This window comes from Cervus canadensis, chromosome 5 (assembly GCF_019320065.1).
Source record: "Cervus canadensis isolate Bull #8, Minnesota chromosome 5, ASM1932006v1, whole genome shotgun sequence".
NCBI classification, from domain to species: domain Eukaryota; kingdom Metazoa; phylum Chordata; class Mammalia; order Artiodactyla; family Cervidae; genus Cervus; species Cervus canadensis.
In genome coordinates, this window is record NC_057390.1 from 21,125,848 (window position 1) to 21,151,378 (window position 25,531).

The 25,531-nt window shown below is 41.1% G+C and overlaps 1 protein-coding gene and 1 long non-coding RNA gene across 5 annotated transcripts in view; one reads left to right on the forward strand and one right to left on the reverse strand.

Annotated features, from left to right (window-relative positions):
- The window catches only part of MAP4K3 (mitogen-activated protein kinase kinase kinase kinase 3), a 174,056-nt gene extending 169,300 nt beyond the window's left edge, over nt 1-4,756 (reverse strand). For all 4 annotated transcript variants that reach the window (XM_043468396.1, XM_043468394.1, XM_043468395.1 and 1 more), the window contains exon 1: nt 4,365-4,756. In XM_043468396.1, the coding sequence (XP_043324331.1) occupies nt 4,365-4,460 (96 nt within the window). In that variant the 5' untranslated portion in view covers nt 4,461-4,756. The remainder of the gene's footprint in view (nt 1-4,364) is intronic.
- Nucleotides 4,037-25,531, forward strand: part of LOC122441600 — a 77,723-nt gene continuing 56,228 nt past the window's right edge. Inside the window, exon 1 of the long non-coding RNA XR_006269401.1 lies at nt 4,037-4,151. This is a non-coding gene — a long non-coding RNA (uncharacterized LOC122441600). The remainder of the gene's footprint in view (nt 4,152-25,531) is intronic.

Consider the following 25,531-nt stretch of genomic DNA (forward strand, 5'->3'; position numbering starts at 1 on the left):
CACACAAAGACTCTAAGGGTAGGGAAAATACAAATTAAACAGGAAAACTGCCTGAGAAAAACAACATAATGCATGTGGAAATCATATTAATGTTAACAAATGTTGGTACTGTGATATGGTATATAACTACCTAACCTCTCCAAGAAATCATTTCAAATGACAAACCTACAGCTCTCCATTCTTTTCTTTTTTAGGATCATGGACCTCTTTGAAAACATAATAATACCAAAAGCCATCTCTCCAGAAAAACACAGAAACATACAATGTTAAGTCTATTAATTTCAGAGGATTTCAAGGGCCTCCTGAGGCTCAAAGAGCCCCTTTTAGCTGTCAACTCACAGGTCCCTAGGTAACTCTTGCTACAGATACTTCAACTGACAGATAAAACCCAGAGTTACAAGACATTTAAAAGTATTATGACTGTTCTTTTTAAACTATATGTTCATGTACTTTAGGACAGTGCAGTGTATGCTAAGTCACTTCAGTCGTGTCTGCCTGTGTGACCCTATGGACTGCAGTCCGCCAGGCTCCTCCGTCCATGGGATTCTCCAGGCAAGAATATTGGAGTAGGTGGCCATGCCCTCCTCCAGGGGATCCTCCTGACCCACGTATCGAACCTGTGTCTCTTACATCTACTTGCACTGGTAGGCGGGTTTTTTACTACTAGCATCACCTGGGAAGCCCAAGATAGTGCAGAGGAAATGTATTATCTGTATTTTTTTGGTCTTAAAACAATTAAAAATTGTTGACTGACATAAGTTATTTAACACTACAAACAGAAGGGCACATGATTGTAGTAATACCTTCAAACTAACACAGCTCTGAGAGGCAAAATGATTTTACAAGGCTACAGAGCTAATAAATTCTAGCTCTTCCACATCCTGCTGCTGCTGCTAAGTCGCTTCAGTCGTGTCCGACTCTGTGTGACCCCATAGATGGCAGCCCACCAGGCTCCTCCGTCCCTGGAATTCTCCAGGCAAGAATACTGGAGTGGGTTGCCATTTCCTTCTCCAATGAATGCATGCATGCTAAGTCACTTCAGTTGTGTCCGACTCTGTGCGACCCCACAGACAGCAGCCCACCAGGCTCCTCTGTCCACAGGATTCTCTAGGCAAGGATACTGGAGTGGGTTGCCATTTCCTTCTCCGCTTCCACATCCTAGCTCAATACTTTATAACCAAAACACACCACCTTAAATATAATAAGCATATTATTACACTGCATAGGCTATAGCTTTCAAAACAAAAATCCCTTAAAACACTAACCCTCTAAGAATGACTGTATATAATTAGGCCTCTAACTTATCTACTTAATCGAATCATTCCATTTTTAGCAACGAAACACTGATAAATTAAGGCGCAAACTACTGACTTTTGAAAAAAAAATCCTTTAATGCACTCCTCTCTAATTAACACAATTTGCATAAACAAGGAAAATCAAAAGAGCAAAACAAACACCAAAAAAAAATCTGTTATCTTTATAGCATCAACATGATTATGTATAGACAAAAATACAAACAGTTTAAGCTTTGGGTTGTTCAGCAAACTGGGGATATGATGCCAAAAACCACGTAGAATTTCTCTGCTTTGGGTCCCTGGTACTAGAAGAGTCTGGCAGGCAGGGATCAAGCATCTATTATATGATGTCCACTTGGCAGACTCTACAAAAACAGTGAGGCCTGGCTGCGAAGCAGGAGTTAGGTATACTAACTACTACTTAAAGATCCTCTCTGACTCAGAGTGTAGCTGCAATTAAATGCTGGACTAAGTTGTGTGCCTCTGTGTCCTCACTTCGATAATACATGATCTGCCTATGTATTAAGTTAAGAATTAAGAATGCAGTCCCTAAAGCAAACTGATTCACATTCTGGCTTGGCCACTTACTATCTTTGACAGGTTACTGCAACTTCCCGGTGCCTTAGTTTCTTCTACTGCAAAATGGAGTTAACAGCAGTGTCTACTTCCACGGGCTGTTGTAAGGATTAAGTAAGTTAATACAGGACGAAGTCTTAGAGCAGTGCCTGGCAAGTAACTCTATAAATGTTAACTTCTATTATCATTACTTTAAACAGATGACAAAATTAATCAACTTATACCTGTACTGCACTTAGATGTCCTGAGGAAATTACAGGCCTGAATTTTCTTTTTTTTTTAAATCATGTGTCTTAACTACCAGCTGTTTTTTCTAAACACAGTAAATACATGGCCAATTACTCTTGTAAAGAACTGATAAAGAACTTACTGTCCACACCGCCACCTAAGACTGACCTAGCAAAGTTTCAGTTAACTTTTCATCTCAATACAAGACTTCCCTTAACCAAACTCTAAAGTTACCTGCATTCACTCACTTCAACTTTCACAATCACTACAAATTCCAAACACAGTAGTAACATAATGGTTATTCTTACAGTGGCTTCCTAACTGCTCTTCACCTCTGTCCCCCATCTCCACCCTCCACACTGCAGTGATAAAGCCTGTAAAAATCCAAGTCTAAATTCACTCTTCTGCTTAAAACCCGGCAAAGACTCCTTATTGTCCTAGGGAGAAGTCCCACCTCCTCGGAGGACCTAATAAGAGGCCTGCTCAATCTAGGGTCATTCTCCCTCTATGACTACTCAGGCCATACAGGCCTTCTTTCAAATCCTCACCCTGCCCTTGGGGCCTCCAAGCCTTCCCAGATCATGCTTCTTCTATCTGGCATAATCCCCTCTCCCCAGTGCCTCTGACTCCCCCTGAGAAGATGAGGTCCCCCCTGGTACACGCTCTACTAGCCCTAATCCTAATCCTCTCTTCTCTGCAGCACAAAAGGAAATTGCAATAAGACAGTTATTTAGATGGCTGTTCACTGTTGTTCTTGTCCAAAAAATGTAAACAAGTAAGACTTGGGAAGACTATCCCTCTTTTAGAGCTACGACCCAAGTGCTTACACAGACACAGTACCTTATATACAGTGCCAGCCTGCTAAGTCTCTTCAGCTATGTCCAACTCTTTGGGACCCCATGGACTATAGCCTCCAAGCTCCTCTGTTCATGAGATTCTCCAGGGAAAAATACTGGAGTAGGCTGCCATTGTCTACTCCAGGGATCTTCCCCACCCAGGGATTGAACCCTCCTCTCTTATGTCACCTCCAAAGGCTGACAGATTCTTTACCACTAGGCCACCTGGGAAGCCCTTATACACAGTAGGCATACACAAGACTCCCTTGCTGTCTATGGAGAAAAGTGGTGAGATGAGTGGGAAGGGAAAGCGACTCATTCACAAAACAAGACTCCTGCAGAATACTGGCTGCATTGTATTGAATATCTAAGTTACTATATGCATTACAAGTGACGTCAAAGTAAAAATCTTCTGCTTAAACGTGGGCAAAACAAAGTTAAGACTCAACTTTCCAAAGTAAACTTAAGTTTCTCTACGCATCCTCAGGTGTTATGTGAAACAGGAGGAGTTCCACTTCAGTTACCAGTAAGAAGATACACAACCAAATCAAGACTGCTGCCACATTTGGCATGAGCGTCCTCTTCTTGGCAGCCTCTGCGAGGCCAAGAGTTGAGCTGGCCAAGGAAGCATGATTTATCCCCCACATTTAGAAGTGGTCCCTCTACAACAGGAATGCTATGCTACTAATGGACTTTGAATCCTAACCTTGTCAAACCAGTACCTCCCCTAAGTGTTCAAGTCACTTAAAAAAAAAAAAAAAGTGTTCCAGTGTTCAAGTCACTTTAAAAAAAACAAAAGAGAGTTGAATCCTATGTGTCACTGACAGAAACAAGTTTAATAAGGTATCACAATCCAATTTGAGTTGGAGAAAAAGTTGCTCTTTCGAAAGAAAGGGAGAAAGGAGTCATGCTAACCAGACCTCTTTTACAAAAGAAAGTCATTACTTGGAAAATGGAAAGAAACTGGTATGCGGATGCTAAGAAAAGAAAGGTGGATGAGACTGCCCAGAGTAATGACCATCGCCGGGCCTGGTGGGCAGCAGATGCGGTCCGTGCGGAGCACGCAGGTTTGACACACGCCAAACCCCTGCCGTCCGGCTGGTCGCACTGCCCCTGCCAAAGCAACAAACGCGCAGACCCTCTCAACCGGGTCAAGAGCAGAGCTGCCGCCGCCGATCAGCGCTTCCCGGGAAACGCGCGTCCGGGACAGATTCAGGTAAGGACGCGGGGGTCTTGGGGTTAACCGTCTGGCCCTTTGTTCGCTGCACGGCCGCGGAGCCCTGGGCGCCCGCCGCGCCTCCTCCCCCACCGCTCTCGGGCGCCGACAGGCTGGGCGGACTCCGGCGCCCCGGCTCGCCGGCGCCCCCCGCCCTCCCCGCGGCGGGTCAGCGCCCCGCGGCCTCGGCGGCGCGCGGCCCCTCGCCCTCACCTTGTAGACGTCGCCGTAGGTGCCGCTGCCGATGCGCTGAATCAGCTCGAAGTCCTCCTGCGGGTTCCGGCGGGACAGATCGAAGCCGGGGTTCATGGCGGGCCCCGGGTGCCCCCCGCCTCCCTCCCGGCCAGGGGAGGGGGGGCGCTCAGGGGGCCACACGGAGAGTGGGAGCCGCGGCCGGCCCCCGGCTCCCCCCGGCGGTCACAATTGCCCGGCTCCACGCTGCGGCCGCCGCCGCGGACGACAACCACCGGCCTAACCGTCCCCGCCCCCCGCAGCCCGCCGCGGCGCCGATCCCGGGTCACACCCACACGGAGCGGAGGACGCTCGCAGCCCCTAGCTCGGGGTGAAACTCCAACATGGCTTCCGCCTTGGCCGCTCCTCCCCCTCCCCTTACTCCGGCTCCGCCACCCTCCTCCCCTTTTCCCGGCTCCCGCCCGACTGCGCAGCCGCGATCCCGGAGGGAGCGCTCCCCGGCCCCGCGCGCAGCCCGCCCCGTGCGCGCTCCGGCTCCGCGCGCCTGCCGGGCGCGGGCGGGTGGCCGGGCCCTACCGGCCCAAGCGGCCGCGGATTCCCCGGCTGGCGGACCTGTGTGCGGCCGCCGCCAGCCAGGCCGCGCCAGAAAAGCTCGCCTGCCCCCGGGACCGTGGATGGGCACAGGCCGACAGGAGCGCCTATTCGCTTGTCGTTCCCCCAACGACAAAGTTTGACGTCGCCTCCTTAGGCTCCCATCCTGAGCAGGTAGTAGTTTGAATTTGCAGATAGTGTCTCGAACTTTTTTTTTTTTTTTTTTGAGACGCAACCAGAAATAGGACACAACCGAATACCATAGACTTTCTGGGATTGCTGGCAAGGTGTCCTGAGGAAAGCCCCTGAAAAAAGTGAACTGTGCTGACTCCGACCCCCGACACTCCGGCGGGTGGAGTTGATCTGCCGGGGTGCCAAAGAGGACGGGCCAGGAGGGCGGCCAGGGTGGCAGGTGGAGTAGGTAGGCGGTGGGAAACACGCCGAACGCATGGAGGGCGTGGGAGACAGAGTCTAGAACTAAAGCAGCGCTTGACCATCAGCTTCACGAGGCATCTGGATTATCACAGATGGGGGAGGGACCAGCAAGCCGTCAAGCAACCTTGCAAAGGAGAGTGGGGTGGGGATGAAAGGTGGAGGGTGGACAAACTCCATTCTCGCACCTGGCATGTCAACACATGATGATCCGGAAGCTCTATAGTTCAACAACCCGAAGCTCCACCCTGCTTAAGACCCAGATTGCATCCCATGTATGTGGACACCAGTTCCAACTCTTATTGGCTGTCCAAGAAAACTTGGACAAGAAAACTCGGACAAGAAAACTCGAGGGTTAATTTTCCGTTCTCAGGAAACTACCCATTGTGTTAGTTGCTCAGTCCTGTCGACTTTTCGCAATCCCGTGGACTGTAGCCCGCCAGGCTCCTCGGTCCATGGGATTCTGCAGGCAAGAATACTGGAGTGGATTGCCATGCCCTTCTCCAGGGAATCGTCCTGACTCAGGGATCAAACCTGTGTCTCCTGTCTCCTGCATTGGCAGGCAGGTTCTTTACCCCCAGGGCCACCTGGGAAGAGCCCACTAGGCATTTCCAACAGCAGTAATCAAGTAGATCTGTGACGGCCATGTCCGAAGTACCACTTGGGAGTTTTGCTTCAGAAATGCTTTCCTGATACCCTTAGGCACCGCACCCTCTGACCATCAGTATTCTCTAATGGCTCGAGGCTCCCTGAGAAGCTAGGTCTTGTCAAACCTGTTAAGGATAAAATTGTTCAGTGCTCAGTAGTCTGACTCTTTGCGTCCCCATGGACTGCAGCATGCCAGGCTTCTCTCTCCTTCACCATCTCTCAGAGCTGGCTCAAACCCATGTCCATTGTGTCGATGATGGTATCCAACCATCTCATCCTCTGTTGCCCTCTTCTCCTGCCCTCAATCTTTCCCAGCATCAAGGTCTTTTCCAATGAGATTTGGCTCTTCACATCAGATGGCCTAAGTATTGGAGCGTCAGCTTCAGCATCAGTCCTTCCAATGAATATTCAGTGTTGATTTCCTTTAGGATTGACTGGTTTGATGTTCTTGCAGTCCAAGGGACTCTCAAGAATCTTTTCCAGTACCACAGTTTGAAAGCATCAATTTTTCAGCGCTCAGCCTTCTTTATGGTCCAACTCTCACATCCGTGCATAACTACTGGGAAAACTATGTGTACGTTAGTCATTCAGTCCCAACTCTTTGCAACCCCATGGACTGTAGCCTGCCAGATTCTCTGTCCATGGGATGAAAGACCATATAAGTATCATCAAATGATAGTCAAACGGACTAAACTGCTTCATTTTTATCTTTTCAGTCCCTTTGCTTACAGTAAGATTGCATGTTTACTAAATTCTCAAAGTTGTTTGTTGACTAAAAGATGTTGGGAAATGACCATCTCTTCACCTATACAAGTAGACTCAATTGTCTAGTTTTGAATTATTTGAAAGCATCAGTACCATAAGCATATTATACCATGAACATATCACTTAAATTGCCACTGTATGAATACTTACCACTGGGTTTTTTTTCTAGATGGATCTACCCTAAGCCTCTGGTATCTTCAGAATTAAACTCCTGACTTATAAATGTTATTCCATGGCCAAGGGCCCTGTTTTGGGTCTGTTTAAGGCACTTGCCCAGAGTGCATACCTTTCTTCAGCCTGCCCACTTTTGGAGAATTGTTTGGCTTCTTTAAGCCAAACATGAAGATAATTAGCCCAGGGTTTAGATAAGCAGATCTAATAAACTATCCCAAATAGGAACCAGTTCTGCTCTCCTTCTCTGCCTTTTTAAGCTGGAAAGACAGAGTCTCAGGATTGAACTCGGTAAAAAGAACATTCTAATGGTTTCACTGTTTTGTTTGTGAGGATTATCATCTGTGGAGATAACTTTGTATTTGCATCGCTAATAGACTTCTTTCAAAGGGAAAAGACATTTCAGTAGGGTTGGAACAGTCTTTAAAGTTTTGTTTGTTTCATTTTGGCAGGGCCAAACTAGTCCTTTTGAAAAGACATGGATTTGTATGTAAGGGCCTGATTTGCCATGTGGGTTACAACATAAATAAAAGGACTTTTGCAGTCAACAAAGAATAAAATATTTTGTTCTTTGTAATACTCATACATACAGTCCAAACTGATTTTTTTTCTATTCTAACACTTCTCATCTTCGCTAGAAATAACACTAATGATCACACTTTCTTTGAATCAGAGAAATAGCTTCCCTCTTCTATGATTAGAAGCATCCTTAGAAGTCATAAACTGCTTCTAAAGCGTCTCTCCCTATTTACTACTGCTTGAATACCTTCATTAAAAGGGAACTTACTGCCTGCAATGCAGGAGATGCATGTTCAATCCCTGGGTCAGAAAGATCCCCTGGAGAGGGGAATGGCAACCCTTTTCTTGCCTGGAGAATTCGGTGGACAGAGGAGCCTAGTGGAGCCCATGGGGGTCACAAAGAGTTGAACACAACTGAGTGACTAACACACACTTACTACTTCTGAAGCACCCCACTTTATTGTGAAGAGTGTTAGTAGATAATCATATCACAATGATAGAAAAAAACAATATCTAACCTTACCAAGTACTTACAGGGTGCCAGGCCCTGAGCCAAGTTCTTTCCGTGTATTATCTCATTTAAATCTCACAACTTGGTGACATAGATATTATTATCTCCAATTTTTGTTGCACAGACAGTAAAGTGCTCAAGGTAACAGAGAAAGCTGAAATTTGACTAAATGTAGTACTACGCAAAGGCCAGGCTCTTAGTCACTAATTTGTAGTTAAACTATACTTTAGAAAATTTCTCTCATGCTTAGCCAGAATCTGCCTGCCTGTTACCCATTTCGAGTCAGTGGTTATTAGATTCTAGTGGAATAGATCACAAAGAAAAGCCATGGTGACTGCCCTCAAGGAATTTGCAGGATCCAAAACAGTGTGAGAAGCACAGGGGAAGGACATAAACATTGACCAGAAGATGTAGGAATGATGCTAAAGCTTGATTTTGAAAAATACATCAGAGTTTGCCAGACAAGGGGGGAAATGGTACACTCCAAGCTGGCCATTTAGCCCCAGGCCCCTAAAGCACCCATTCATGTAAGCATCACACAGTAGGGAGCACACGAAGGCTAAGATGGACTGTAGCAGTTGCTGCCGTATCCAGACCACCCTTCTGTTAGTCTGTCCTCATGGATCTGTGGCTTAGAAATTCTTTGGTCTCCACACCAGCTTTCAGTTTTATCCTCAGGACCTGTTGTCTAATAACTCATTGGATCCACTTCTTCAGCTTATTGACCTTACAACCACCATTCACATTTTCAGTACACCACCAGCTCAGGGAAAGGAATACTGAGGTACCTTAACTCAGAAAAGACTCAGCACAACCAAGCCATCCATGGGAGAGGAGAATCAGACCCCGACATGTCTGTGAAACAAGGTGGCAGAACATTGCAGGAGATTATATAGCCTAGACTAGCACAACTCTGAGTCTGGTTGCTACGGTTCAAATCTTGTCTCACTTTCCTACTGAACAACCTTGGGAAGTTATTTCAAACAGGAGCAATTATGAAGAGTTGAAAAGAAAATAACGTGTAAAAGTTAGTAGTGCCTGGCACCATAGTAATCCCACAAAGTATTAATTACTGTTGTTTTGAGTACATTTTAGAATGTTTTAAAGGGAAACAGTCATGAGGATCCAGTCCCATCACTTCATGGCAAATAGATGGGGAAATAATGGAAACAGTGAGAGACTTTATTTTGGGGGGCTCCAAAATCACTGCAGATGATGACTGCAGCCATGAAATCAAAAGACACTTACTCCTTGGAAGAAAAGCTATGACCAACCCAGACAGCATATTAAAAAGTACAGGTATTACTTTGCCAACAAAGGTCCGTCTAGTCAAAGCTATGGTTTTTCCAGTAGTCATGTATGGATGTGAGAGTTGGACTATAAAGAAAGCTGAGCACCAAAGAATTGATAGTTTTGAACTGTGGTGTTGGAGAAGACTCTTGAGAGTCCCTTGGACTGCAAGGAGATCCAACCAGTCCATCCTAAAGGAAATCAGTCCTGAATATTCATTAGAAGGACTGATGCTGAAGCTGAAACTCCAATACTTTGGCCACCTGATGTGAAGAACTGACTCATTTGAAAAGATCCTGATGCTGGGAAAGATTGAAGGAGGGAGGAGAAGGGGATAACAGAGGATGAGATGGTTGGATGGCATCACCGACTCGATGGACATGAGTTTGAGTAAGCTCTGGGAGTTGGTGATGGGCAGGGAAGTCTGGCGTGCTGCAGTCCTTGGGTTCACAAAGATTCGGACATGACTGAGTGACTGAACTGAACGGAACTGAGTCATGAGGATGGGGATGGAGATATGATTTAGGAAGCAAATGCAATAACATAAGAGAACATGAATTAAGGCCACAGATGTCTAGGATGGAGAAAAGGGAAGGAAACCAGGAAGTAATTAGAAGATGGAATTGACAGATTTGGAGAGGTGAGGGAACAGGAAGAGACATGGATGATAAGCAGGTGCCTGACCTAGACAATTGGCAAGATCCCCAAAAGGTGATAGCATTTGTCATAAGAGGAACTGGGGTTATTTGCTAGAGAGTTTTAACACTGGATCAAAGGAGTGATTCTGTTTGTATCTGTTAAATTTGATGTGCTCAAATAGAAATGTGAAATAAGTAATAACTTTTACATTTATCACTAATAAAAATTACAGTTGAAACAGAAAAAACCAGGAGACTAATTTTAAAATTTTGGGGAGCCATAGTTCAGAAATGTTTGTTGAGCATCTGTTTGGTGTCAAACATATATGAAGTTCTGGCAATGAAATAGGTCCCTAAGCTCAAATAGAGGCTAAAGACAAGTTCTCAGATAAGTACTGAGGTGCAGAGAGGCAAAGCAAGAAGGAAATATTAGATGCCACTCAGGCTAATACTTTGGTTCTTTTTCAACCTATATATATATATATATATATATATATTTACTTTCTTTAAATAAATCTTTTAATTTTTTTTAAGATAGTAAATGAGTATTTTTAGAAGCAGTATTTTTACTCAGCATTTACTCACAGGGCAAGTGGAGCCCTGCATGGAAAGTAGGTGGAGCTGGAAGTCCTCAGGTGTCAGCTTTCAGCTTCCACTCTGTTATTCTGAGCAATTCACCTCTGCTCTCAGATTTGCATACCTCCTAGCACAGAGTTTCTCAATGGAGGTTTCATCAGCCTTTTGGATAGGACAATTCTTCCTTGTGTGGGATGTCTCCAAGCATTATAACGTCCCTGCCCCCCACCAATACTGCCCCCAGGTATACTGACATCAGCAGTGACATTTCCAAATGCCTAGGGCTGGGCTGGAGGGTGAGGATAGTGACTGGATTGAAAATGTTATGTCCCTTAGGAGATCTATCACCCACACCAGACTATTTACCATGGAATTCCTTTCTATATCATAGTACATTCCCTGAGAGAAGTCCTAATATGTACTGTCTCTCTTATTATGTTTCCAATGTTTAGCATCCAAGTGATGCTTCACAGCTCTCTGTAGATTAACAACCAAGATTCCACCTCGCCTTTATTATGTAAAGGGATCATGTAAGAGGGCACTGAATCTAGTCTTTGCTGGTTATGAACGTCTTTATAGAGGAAGGAACCGCTAGGCTGAGACTTAAAAGATGAGTAGAGAATTAGCCAGGCAAGAAAGTATACTCCATACTGAGAGTAGAAAGGTTATACTCAAAGTGATGAAAGTAGTTCTGTCCGGGGTGACTAACAGATAAGGTTAGAGTGGTAAACAGGGATCATCCATTAAGAGGCATGTAAATTGTGATACATAATTTGGATTTTTATTGAGAATCCAAGGGGGCTAGTGATGGGTTATCAGCTCAGGAGTGGCATAATCTTATTTATGTCTTAGAAATATCCCAGTGTCTGCAGGCGGCGAATGAATTGAAGGCAGGGGGCAGAACTGGAGATGGGATGGGAGAACATGGAGCAGTCTTTGCTCTGAGGTCTTCATGGGCATCACTGAGCCTTTCTCAGGGCTGCTCTGCAGTTTCAGTCTTGTCCCTCTCACTCCTGCTCCCATTCCTCTTTATACTTCACAGGTGTTGCCACACTTAAATCTCTTGCCCTCCTGATTCAATTTTACTATCTGTGGAACTAGTACAATTAGTACTAACAAAGCAAAGAAGGAGGGAGTTTTAAAAAGAGAAATGATCAAGTGTGTTAAACGCCAAAAAGAGACTGAGGAGACAGAAGAGTGTCATTAGATTTATCATCATGGAGGTTAGTGCTGACCTAAGTATTGACATTTGTGGCTCCTCTTCTGCCAGAGTGTCCCCTCTTAGTTATATTCTCCTAGATCCCCTTCAGCCTTTCTCATACATCATGATCTTCATACATTTCATCTGGACCCCTCTCATATGGACACATGTAGTATATTCATATCTTTCTAAATTTTGGTGCTAAGCATTGAACTAGCTCAGTATTCCACATGTAGCCTGGTCAATGTTGACTACTGGAAGACTGTAAGTACCTATTATCTCGACACTATCATGGCCTAAACTTCTATTCAGTTTCTTATAGTTCCAATAAACTTAGGGCCATTGTGCTGCCCAACTCCAGGGGATCAGATTATAATCTGCAGTTCTATAATTCTCAACTCCAACTGGCCCCTAGGTCCCGATCATGAAACATCTCCAAAAAACATTTGCTCACCTCTGAATCAGATTGTCAGAGGTGTTCTTGAACGCCCATTGCCGTGAAATTCCAGGGCCAAGAAACCTAATCTCATAAATCCTACTGTAAAATCCCTGCCAAAAGTTTATCAGATCAGATAGCATCTTCTGATCACCAAACAGATGTAACACACCAACAAAACAGGGCACAGAGTACCAGTACCACTACTCAATGTTGCTACCAGCAGAGATCTGGCAACGAAAAACAAGGACGAGAACTTTGTTTAGATAGAGAAGTACTTCCTATCTTCTTGAGAAGCCAGGATTTCAAGGGGGTGCTCTTGGGCCTGCTCTGTAGGTAATTGATATCTTTTTAGACCCAACTAATCCTTGATGGGTGCAGGCTATGGGAAAAATAGACAAAATATTAAAGGATTGTAAGGAAGGGCAGGCTGAACGCAGGCTGGGTGAGAGATACAGATGCTAAGATGATCTTATGGATAAAACCCCTAATTATATTCATCTTTTGTCCCCTGGTAGATGAGAGCACAGTGTTTCCCTGGTTCCCTTTCATCTAGCGTCTAGCCCTCAGTTAAAGGCTATTGCCTTGTCCTCTAGTTCCCAAGTACAGAGTGAGGCAACTGTTGGGCCAGATGGAGTTGAACCGGAACAAAGGCAATTACATACAGTGTTTCTCCAGGGTAGGTGACGCCCAGAGTGCCATCCTGCTGGCCTTTTCATTAGAAACTTTATTCTAGTTGCTATTATTCCCTTAGGAGGACTCCAGACCCTACTCTCAACAAAGCCTGTAGCAAAGCAATCTGCTTATAGATCTAAAAAGTTCATCACCTTGGAGGAAAAAAATCCACTAATTTGGTTTAAACCTGGACTGGAGTTTTTTTTTTTTTTTTATCAAAACAAACAAAAACAAACAAACAAAAAATAGCCAAAACAAAAACAAAGCAAATCAGAAATAAAAGCCCAGTTAAATAATTCAAATAAAATGCTAGGAGTTTTTCATTATTCCTTACCCTCTGCTCATTGCTCAAGGCAGCTGTGAAGGTAACTCATTTCTCAAACTGACCCAGATCTCTGCCTCAGGAAATAGAACCTGCTGGGCCTGAGCTCATGGTAAAGCCCAACTGGATCAAGACCATTTCTCAGCTGCTGCTGCTGCTGCTAAGTCACTTCAGTTGTGTCCGACTCTGTGCGACCCCATAGATGGCAGCCTACCAGGCTCCACCATCCCTGGGACTCTCCAGGCAAGAACACTGGAGTGGGTTGCCATTTCCTTCTCCAATGCATGAAAGTGAAAAGTGAAAGTGAAGTCGCTCAGTCGTGTCCGACTCTTAGCGACCCCATGGACTGCAGCCCACCAGGCTCCTCCGTCCATGGGATTTTTCCAGGCAAGAGTACTGGAGTGGGTTGCCATTGCGTTCTCCACCACATCTCAGCATTAGAGCCAAAACTTCAGCCTGGAATCTGATCATCTGGATTACTTAAAGATACTTAAAAATCTTTTTATGTTTAAGTTAAGACTCATCTGGTAATACCAACTTTCCCAGCTGAGCATCTGATACCATCAGAAATAGTTTAAACATGTGTTGGTGAAATAATTGTTCTCATCATAAAAGGAACAAAAGGAAGGAAACTCATGAAAAGTTCTGGCTGCTTTGTATTTTATTTACAAAAGGCTAAGCTCTTCTATAAAATTTATGAATGGTTATTTTCAAGTGTAAGTGTGGAGCCATACAGGCATTCTATCTTTGTCTCAACACCAACATCAACTGGGCATCAATATCTGAAAATGTTATAGGAACTTTTAATACCTAAAAGTATAACATTCTTACATTGCTGATGTCAATATTTAGGGCTAACCTGTCACCTAAAGAGAGCCCTCTTCGATTCTTTCAAATAAATCCAAAATACCATGTCCGCAAATCTGAGCACAGTCTGTTTTTTGCTATGGGATGCAAGCCTTTTAATTAGTCTCTCCGGCCCCGTTCTCTTCTGACAATACCACAGCTGGCTAAGAAGCAGGCTTCTTAAAATGCCAACAACGAAAATATGGGACTCCTGGGAGGAAGCTAAATTTGGAATGAATATGAACTCACTTTTAGGCATATTAAGTTTGAGAAGATAAAAAGGGCATTAAGGAGAAGCCATTGCAAAGATAGTGACAGATTTAGAAAATACAAGAGGAAATGAGATCATTACGTGTAAATTTGAGTCATACAAATAAAGAGTAGAATCACGAGATCTCTAAGTTCTTTTCTGTCTGAGAGTCTAGACCAATGGTGAGCAATTTTTTTTTTTTTTTTTTTAATGAAGGCCACTTAAAGGGAGCAGAAAATGTTTCTGGATCTCTCTCTCTCTCTTTTTTTTAAGCATTTAAAGCGAAAAGAATGTTACTTCCATATGAAGAATTTATACTGTGGGATGATTTATTAAGATATGAGTATGTATTCATTCTTCCTCAGGCAGTGTTTTCCAGCCTTTCTTTGCTTGATATATTTGTGACATGAAATTTAGAGACAGGATAGTTGGAGACATGTTAATGGGGCAGTAAGATGACAAGGGAAATAATTCAGCCAGAAAGGAGCTGAATCAACCTTTCAGATGTTGAAAGAAAGAGAGAAGGGAAAAAATAACCAAAAGCTCAGTTAACTGGTTCCTAGAGAAAGTTTGGGGGTTTGTGCTTAAGGCCTAAAGAGAATAGAATGGACCTCAAGTGTGAGTCTGTAACCATGAATGGGTTCCTTATAGGTGCTCTTTGAGAGCTGCAAGTAATGATTAGAATACCTTTCTAAGATTATGGTGTATCTTTATATGTGATCCTAAGAAGGGTCTGAGGTAGGTGGGATCCCAGAATAAATTAAGGTTATGAGAAGAATGCCAATGAGAAATTTGCCAGTAGTTTTGAATTTTGCTAAAATGTTATCTGGTCCTATGTAAGAAGTCATGACACAGAAGCAGCTTTCAAATCTGTTATAACTTAATTTGCATTGCTTTTTAGCATTTATAAATGTTTTTATATTTATATCTCATTTTATCTTTGGAATCACTCCTTCATTTATTATCATCCCTAGTTTAGAAATGAGGAAATTGAAGCTTAGCAGGGTGAACACCAGAAACAGATCAGGGTTTATAATTAATTTCAGTCAGGGGAATATTTACTGAGCTTTGATGACTGAATTTCAGGTTATATTAGATATTGGTTGTATTATGAATAAAATATGCACCAGTCCTCAACCACTCAACCAGTCCTTTCTCCAGTTCTCTCCCAGAGGTTTGATATCCCCTCTGAGCCTGGACTGGGCTGGTTCATGGTGCAATCCAAAAATGAGTATCACCTACACAAAGCACTTACAGGCTATAGTTTACAGGAAGAATTGACTACAGGCTACCTGGCAGTTCCATGCCTATGCTGCAGTCGTCAGAGTTGTAAAGGTAAAGAAGAAATGGGAAATCTTGTACACGTGGGGAGGAGAATAAATTGGTACAACCATGTTGGAAGGAAATTTTTCATTATCAAAGCTAAAGATGCCTTTACAGTCTTACAATGTAACAATTCCACTTCCCCATGTATACAAGAAACTCTCCCTCAAATGCGTAAGGAGACATGTAAAATGAATGTTCACTGAAGCGTTGTCTATAATAGGAAAATAATTGGAAACAACCTAAATATTCATCAGCCTGAGAATGGATAAGTAAATTTGTGTATGATCGCACAGTAGAATATAATATTATAGTTAAAATAAATGAACTACAACTGGAATTAGAATATGCCATAAATCTCAACTAATGGAATACTGAGTGAAAAAAAGTGACAGAAGATAAAATATGCTACCATTGACATGAATGTTAAATGCATCAAACGATACTGCATATTTCCATTTGTAATAACATTTTAAAATATTTGTGGTAATGATAAACTCTGAATTCAGGATAGTTGTTACCTCTGCTGAGAAGGCAGGATAATGATAGAGTATGCAGAAGCCATTAGCCAAATCTGTATTTCTTTTAAAAGAAAAAAAGCAAAAAACGTGGATCTAAAGTAAATATGACAAAAAGTAAATATGTGACAAAGCTGGGTGGGAAAGACAAAAGAGTTTGTTATATTATTTTTCTATACTCTGTGTGTTTGGAATATTCTGTTTAAAAGTATCTCTGGGCCATGGGCCCTGGAGTTCTGGGATTCTCTTGTGTTTTTTACTTTTGTGCAGGTTTTTTTCTTTTTCTTTTCTCCTGCTGGAATTCCATCCATTCTTTGATAACTAGCTCAAGTCTCACTACCTTATTGAGAATTTCTGTGGCTAATCTTATCAGTTCAAACTATGCTTCCCCTTTTCGAAACCGTGATAGATCTGTCAGGTCAGTTTCTTTCTTTCCCTCGGTTCTTGTCTCATTGTAACAAAAATTTGGAACAACGGACTAAAGGGTTTAACATAACAGAAAAGTTAAAGTGAAAGTCATCCAGTCATGTCCAACTCTTTGTGACCCCATGGACTATACAGTCCATGGAAACAGAAAAGTTCAGCGCAAGCGGACAGACCTTTCATTAGACAGACACTCCCAAGGCATGGGAGCAGGCTGACCCCAAAAGGGTCATCCTGTTCCCTCTTTTTTATACTTCCTGTTTCCTCCTCTTGGTTACGCCCTGTGCTAAATAAAGAATCCACCTGTAATGTGGGAGACCTGGGTTCGATCCCTGGGTTGGGAAGATACCCTGGAGAAGGGAAAGGCTACCCACTCCAGTATTCTGGCCTAGAGAATTCCATGGACTGTATAGTCCAGGGGATCGCAAAGAGTTGGACATGACTGAGTGACTTTCACTTTCACTATGAAAAATAGGGCCTGTACCCACCACCAATCAATGAAAGGAAACGTAAATAGGCATACACTCAAGGCCGATTGACAATTGCAAGCGATGTAACAGCAGGCTCTGTTGTATATGTCTTCCCATAATTCAGTCTGTTATAATCAGATGTATATATGTGTAGAATATTTACGAACCCTTAATGGGCTCCTAGCTGCTTAAGATTACTTGAAGAAGCCCCTATGATTGGTTTGTATCCACTGTGTGCCTATGCAGGAGTTGGAAGAGTCTCTGTGGTTATTTTTGTAGCATATCTGTGAGCTCTCCTGGGTGTGTCTGGGATGGGGTTTAGAGATGAGCTTGCATTCCTTTCAGCCAGACCACCCCTCATCGCACATGCCTAGCTTCCTACCTAATAGGTCTACAAAGTTCTCTTGTACACTATGTATTTATGACCAAATTGTTTCATATTGTTTAAATATATATTATCTTGCATTAATATTTGACTTTATTGTACATAAACCTTCTTTTTCCAATTATATTATAAGAGAATTAAGAGCAGGGACGATGTCTTAAATGTGTTTTATTCTTCCCCAATGCCCAGTAGAGCCTAACCAGATACTTATTAAAGAAAAGTGGTTTATGAACCAATAATTATAACCTTTCCTACAAAACCTGTACATAGAAAGTTGAAAATACTAGTTTGAGCTACATTTGCTTTTATTTTCCAAGAGAGAGAATACTAATGAGCTGTGAAATGACGAAAAATCAGGCAGCAGAAGGGAAAAGAAAAAAATAACAGGTTTGTATATTACACATTCTGAATAATCAGCTCTTAAATTATTAAGTGTGGGTTATCTCTTATGGGGAAAGGCAGATTTTAAAAATTCATTTTATGACTATTGAACTGCTTTATAGTTATTTCCAGTTTTCAGACAATCGTAGGTCAAACTTGCAAATTATTTTGGAAAAACATTTCCTCTCTTGATATGCTGCATAATCACACACAAATATACCTTGTTTTTTGTAGTGTTTATTGGACAAGATTTGAGAATGGTGGTCCAGTGAAACTAAAAAACAAAAACTGTTCCACCTGTGAAATCAGAAAAGGATTTTGGAGGAAGAGAAGTTACTTTGAGTTCAATTTACCTGTAGTCCATCTTGTAAAAAGTGCTTGGTACTTGAGGCAACCACCTCACCCGACACCTCAGAGTAAAAGGTTAGTTTCTACTAGTTCAGAATGAAAGCTGATGAACACAGGAAATGGTAAGAGGTTTGGACTACATTCATAGTCTCTTCTCAGAATGAAAAGTCAGTTATCACAGAATGAAATAAATTTAGGAATCAGTGTGGTTACTTTTAGCAAAAGTGGCAGCTGGTATGGTCTATTTCAAAACTACCTCCATTTTATCCCTGGTGAGTTTTCCTAATGGACCCGTGTAATATTTTATTAAACCAGGCTGCTATCTCAGGGTTCTTTGACCTAAGTGCTACAATACCCAAAATATAGTTTCTTAAATTAGACCTTACCTACATCTGTATTTATGACTTCATTCTTAACTCTAGAGTGTACCTCAGGGAGGTTATATCTTTTAAATTATTATCCTTCTTTATCTCTATGTCATTTATGCCTTGGCAAAGAAAACTAGAGACACAAAAATATCTTGCAGTTTGGTAAAAGATCACTTATTCCCTCATGTTCACCTCATTTGTGGGTATTAAGGTTGAAGTAACGTCTTAAAGCAGTGACCAAAGTATTTTTATATTAATAATGAACCTTATCATTGGTATCTGCAATTTTTCTTTTCCTTAAATAAAGAAAAGCAAGAAATATGCTGTTATAGAGAGAATATATCCAATGAATATCTTGGGTTCTCAAAGTTTCCTAGAAGTTTATAACATGAAATTACTTTCCCCAGGAAATAGAGTAATTAATAATTGTTACATTCTAAGTCAAGGCCACAAAATCCAAATAATATTAGTAGGTGTGGCAGTTGATTAAGAAATCATGTCTTATTTTCCTGTCTATGGACTTGCCATGGAAAAATAAGTATTTTTCCCTTCTCTTGTCTAGAGGAAAGGATAAAACTTGATTTTCTAAAGTTTTAGGGAGACAGAGACTCAATTATCTGGAAGGAGAAGGGTTCTAAGAAAATGGGAATGACTTGACTTCAGGAGAATTTGGATCTCTTGAGTCCAGAAGGAGGCAAGAACTAGACAAGAGGCAGTTTCCATAAATGGTGAAGACCCATGTTCATTCCCAGATAACAGTTCAGAATGGTATAGAACTCTCATGGGGATGCCAGCAAGGATATGTCATCTCAGAAGTAGTAAAAATATTTATTTATAATGTGTGGGCATACATAGTCATGTCCAGCTTTTTGCCACCCCATGAATTGTAGCCCACCGGCTCCTCTGTCCATGGAATTTTCCAGGCAAGAATACTGGAATGGGTTGCCATTTCCTACTCCAGAGGATCAGGGAATGAACCTGCATCTCTGGCATCTCCTGCATTGGCAGACAGATTCTTTACTACTAGCGCCATCTGGGAAACCCTAATTTATAATGAGCTGAAGTAAATCAAGGGTACAAGTTGTAAACTCTAGGGTTACTATTAAGAGAACAGTAAAAGTATGTGTAAACAATATCTTGTATAAATAGTAAAAGAGAGAAAAGTAATAATAAAGAAAACTCAATTAAGCAAAAGGAAGGCAAGAAAGACAATAAGGGGAGGTTGGGACTGACATATACACACTACTATTTATAAAATCGATAACTAATAAAGACCTATTGTATAGTACAGGGAACTCTACTCAATACTCTGTAATGACCTATATGGGGAAAAAATCTGAAAAAGAGAATACACAGAAGAACGGTACAAAAAGGCCATAATGACCCTTTGGCGTTCACCCTTCTCCTATAGCCAGACATCTGGAGTGTAAAGTCAAGTGGGCCTTAGGAAGCATTACTACCAACAAAGCTAGTGGAGGTAATGGAATTCCAGCTGAACTATTTAAAATCCTAAAAGATGATGCTGTTAAAGTACTGCATTCAATATGTCAGCAAATTTGGGAAATCCAGCAGTGGCCACAGGACTGGAAAAGTAAGTTTTCATCCCAACTCCAAAGAAGGACAGTGCTGAAAAATGTTCAGATCTCCAGACAGTTGTACTCACTTCCCATGCTAGTAAGGTTATGCTCAAAATCCTTCAGGTTAGGCTTCAGCAGGACTTGAATCAAGAACTTCCAGATGTACATGCTGGGTTTAGAAAAGGCAGTGGAAGCAGAGATCAAATTACCAACATTCACTGAATCATAGAGAAAGCAAGGGAATTCCAGAAAAACATCTACTTCTGTTTCATTGACTACGTGAAAGCCTTTGTGTGAATCACAGCAAACCGTGGAAAATTCTTAAAGAGATGGGAATACCAGACCATCTTACCTGTCTCCTGAGAAACTTGTGTGTGGGTCAAGAAGCAACAATTAGAATCAGACATGGAACAATGGACTGATTCAAAATTGGAAAAGGAGTATGACAAGGCTGTATATTGTCACCCTGTTTATTCAACTTATATGCAGACTACATCATGCGAAATGCCAGGCTGGATGAATCACAAACTGGAATCAAGATTGCCAGAAGTATTAACAGCCTCAGATACGCAGGTGATACCTCTCTAATGGCAGAAATGAAGAGGAACTAAAGAGCCTCTTGATGAAGGTGAAAGAGGAGAGTGAAAACGCTGGCTTAAAACTCAGCATTCATAAAACTAAGATCATGGCACCCTGTCTCATCATTTCATGCAAATAGAAGGGAAAAAAGTGGAAGCAGTGACAGACTTTCTCTTCTTGTGCTCCAAAATTACTGGGGATGGTGACTGCAGCCAAGAGATCAGAAGACACTTGCTTCTTAGAATGAAAGCTATGACAAACCTAGATACCATATTAAAAATCAAAGACATCACTTTGCCGACAAAGGTCTGTATAGTCAAAGCTATGGTTTTTCCAGGAGTCATGTGCCAATGTGAGAATTGGACCATAAAGAAGGGTGAACGCCGAAGAATTGATGCTTTCAAATTGTGGTGCTGGAGAAGACTCTTGAGAGTCCCTTGAACAGCAAGGAGATCAAACCTGTCAATCCTAAAGGAAATCAACCCTGAATATTCATTGGAAGGACAGATCCTGAAACTTCAGCTCTAATACTTTGGCCACCTGATGCGAAGAGCTGACTCACTGAAAAAGACCTTGACGCTGGGAAAAATTGAAGGCAAAAGGAGAAGAGGGCGACAGAGGATGAGATGGTTGGATAGCATCACCGATTCAGTGGACATGAACTTGGGCAAACTACGGGTGATGTGAGGGACGGGGAGGCCTGGCATGCTGCCATCCATGGGGTCATAAAGAGCTAGACAGGACTTAGTGGCTGAACAACAGGACCAACACACACATGTATATAACTGATTCACTTTGCTATGCAGCAGAAACAAGCACAACTTATAAAGCAACTGTCCTCCAAATTAATAATAAAAAAGACAATAAGAAAGAGTAACAAGTGGAATAAATAGAAACCAAAATACTGAGACATTAGCTATTAACCCTAGATTCTTATGACTTCACTATTGAATTCTTCCAAATGTTAAGGAAGAAATAACAGTTTTGTACAAACTCTTTCAAAGAATACAAAAATACCAACTCATTTTATGAAGCCAATAAACTGTTGATCTCCAAATCTGAGATCACTACAAGAAAAGAAAATTACAGACTACTTTCTCTTATCAGGGATGAAAAAAATTGTAAATTAAATATCAGCAAGACAAATCCAGTGATATATATAAGATGTGTATCTATTTTAAGCATTCAAAGTCAGTTTAACATTAATAGTCTTATTATTTACCCAATTAATAAATAAAATATATATGGTAATCTTTATAGATACAGAAAAGGAATTTTATAAAATTCAGTATCCATTCATGGTTTAAAACTCTTAACAAGCTAGTAATTTCTTCTCTTTCTGGAAGTCTTTTAGTTTGAAATAAGTTTAGACTTATAGAAATGTATAGTCACTGTTATAAAAATGAAAATTCAAACCACATATTGGAATACAATATTTATAAAACATACCTGATGAAGGACTTGTATCAAGAATACAAAAGAATGCTTACGACTCAGTAAGAACTCAAATTAAAGTGAAAAAATGCAATTCATAACATAGGCAAAAGATTTGAATAGATATTTTATGAATGGCAATAAGCACATGAAGAGATGCTCAACATCGTTAACCGTCAAGGAAATGGAATTAAAACCACAATGAGATACCAGTACACACCCACTAGATGGGTTAATGTTAACAACACTGACAGTACCAAGTGTTGGCAAAGATTTGGAGCAACTGAAATACTCATATACTTCTGGTAGGAGCGTAAATGATATGGCCACTTTGGAAAAATCTGACAATTTGTTATGAAGTTAAACATAGACCTACCATAGGACCCAGCAATCACATTCCTGTGTATCTACCTAAGAGAAATGAAAACATATGTATTCATAAACATATACATTAATTCTTGAACATTCATTACAACTATATTCATAATGGCCCAAATCTGGAAACAAAATGTTCTATTAAACAGGTGAATGGATAAACAACTTGTGGCACACCCATACAGTGGAATACTATTTAGCAATTAAAAAAAACTTAGTGAACTACAGATACATGAAATGACATGGATAGAATTTCAAAAGCATTATTCTCAGTGAAAGAAGCCAGACACAAACTTCCTACCTGATTCCATGTATGTGCGGTTATAGACATTACAGAGGTATAGTGATAGGATGCATGTCAGTGTTGCCAGTGGTCGTGGGGTGGGAGAAGGAAACTGACCTCACAGGACAAAAGGGAACTATGTCATTAGTAGGATGATAATTACATTATAGAATGCATTTGTAAAATTCATAGACTTGTGCTCTTAAAATTGGTGTATTTCATTGTATGAAAATCATATCTCAATAAAGCTGACCCCCCCAAAAAATAGGTCAAAGATTTGAAAAGGTACTTCAGAAAAGAGAATATCCAAGTGCCCGATAAACATGTGAAAAACCACAACATTGGCAGATGTGATGCAGCTGGAACTGTCCCACACAGCTGGTGAAAATGTAAATTGGTACCACTTTGGGAAACTATTTGATAGTTTCTACAACTGAATATGTACATAACCTATGGCCCAGCAATTTTGGTCCTATTTGTAGTAAAGCCAAAATTTACAAACAACCCAAATATCCATTCAACAGTAGAATAGATACCTAAATGGTGTGTATCTACACAATGCAATACTACACATAATGAGAATGAATGAACTACTGCTACATATGTGTGAAACTTATAATAATGAATGAAAGAAACTACACAGAAGGCTGTATTTATTTAAAGTTCAGAAGCAGAAGAGATTAAATTATGGTAATAGACATCAGGATTGTGGTTTCTGACAGAAGGTTATAATTGGGTGGGAGCATAAAGGGGATTCTAGAGGGCCAGTAGCCCTTTTTGATCTTTGTACTCATTACATATGGGTGTGTTCACTTTGTGAAAATTCATTGAGATTCTCCCCTTATGATTTGTGCCATTTTTATTTATGTAGGTTATATTCAATACAAAGGTGTATTTAAATAGTTATATGAATACTTGTATAACAGTCATAATGTAGATTTTTAACTAAGCAAATTCTCTTCATCTGAATTTGCCCAATCTAAGAATATCTTATAAATGGAAATCCAAACGTTCAAACTGGAAAATTACTTGTAGTACAAAAGCACCTTTCACTTTACAAAGCAGCACATCAAGTTCATGAAAGGAACAAGGAAAACACCATAGAAGATCCATTTTTCAATTTTGTAGATTTATCCTAAGGAAAGAAAAATTCAACAGAAGCACAAAGCTTGCTGTGGAAATGATCATTTTAAACATGACATCTGTTAGCTAAAATCAGCCCAAATATTCAACGAGTGGACCAAGATTTAACACATTATGCTATTACCAGTACAAGATAATAACATGCATTTAAAATGATAATCAAACTTTGTAGAAACACTAAAAATTTTTACAGGTACAATGTTAGGTAAAAAATAAAAATATAAGATGATAGGTACACTATGATTCTATGTGAAAGTGAACCAATAGGTGGTATAAAAAAATAAAAAACTTTTGTGTTGGAGTGATTTATGGGTTGTTGTTTTTTTTTTTTTGAGGAGGTAGCCCCCTACATTCAACCTCCCTACCACATGAATATTTTTTATGTTATTTGAACCAGTTAGAGTTCTTCTATTGCAAGAAACTAACTTAAGTAAAAAAGAGATTTATGGAGTCATAAAGGAGTAACTTACAGAATCAAATCAATTACTGCATACCTAAGAAGGAAGAAAAGGAACTAGGAAGGTTACAGAGATTTTAGAAACAAAAGTTCCCCAGCAAAGTCTCTAGGATTCTGCCTTCTGATGACTAATCTTAAATACCTTCTTTCCCTGTGTGCTGCTATGCAAGATTCAAATTACTGGAGGAGAAAATCTAATTATTCTGGCCTGAGTCAAGTATCCACCTTATCCTCTGATTGCCTGCCACATCAGAACAACCTGGACCTGGAGAAAGTCACTTCCCTAAGGAAGAGGGGTAGTGTTGTTACTAGAAGAACTGGGTGTAGAAGGATTCTGGGAGGGCCAAAACAACAGTTTTGTGAAATTGTACATTGTGTTTTCAATAAATCCGAATATTACGACTTTTTATTTAATTTTAAATGAGAATATGCTTATTCTAGAAACTACAGAATTCAGTAAAATGTAAAGAAAGAGAGTAATGAAAAAGTAAGCATCCTTTATCCAATTATCTATAACCCTGTTCAATACTGCTGCATAATTAATTATCTTCAAAACTAGAATGACTAAAGGCAGAAAGTAGATTAATGATTGCCTAGGGGTTGGAGGGAGTGGGGAGACTGGAGGATGATAGCTGAAGTGTAGAGGATTTCTGTTTTGTTTTTTTTCCAGAGTTTCTTTATAAGGCTCTAAAATTAGATTAAGGTGATGGCTGCACAGCTCCAAATATGCTAAAGCCATTGAACATTTCATAGGCAAATGTTATGGCATGTGAATTATATCTGAATAAAGCTGTATTTAAAAATACTAGTGTAACCAACTGTTCCAGTTTACCCAGGACTTCCCTGGTTTTAGCATTGAAAGTCCCATATACCAGAAAACCCCTCAGTCCTGGTGAAATCTGAACAGTTGGTCATCCTACTCAAGATTTAGCAGCTGAAAACAATAAACATTTGTAATCCAGTTTCTCTAGACCAAGAATGGAGGCAGAGCTTAACCATATAGTCCTAGCTCAGGGTCTCTCGTGAGGTTGCAGTCAAGATGGCACCTGGGGCTGCAGTCATCTGATGGCTTGACTTGGGCTGGAGAGTCTGCATCCAAGTTTACTCATGTGGTTTTATTAGGAGGCCTTAATGTCTTACCATGTGGGTCTCTCCAAAGAGAGATATGGCAGCTGGCTTTCCCCACGAGCATGTGGACCGAGAGAAAGGCTAACTTGGATGCTGCAGAGTCTTTTGTAACCCGGTCATGGAAG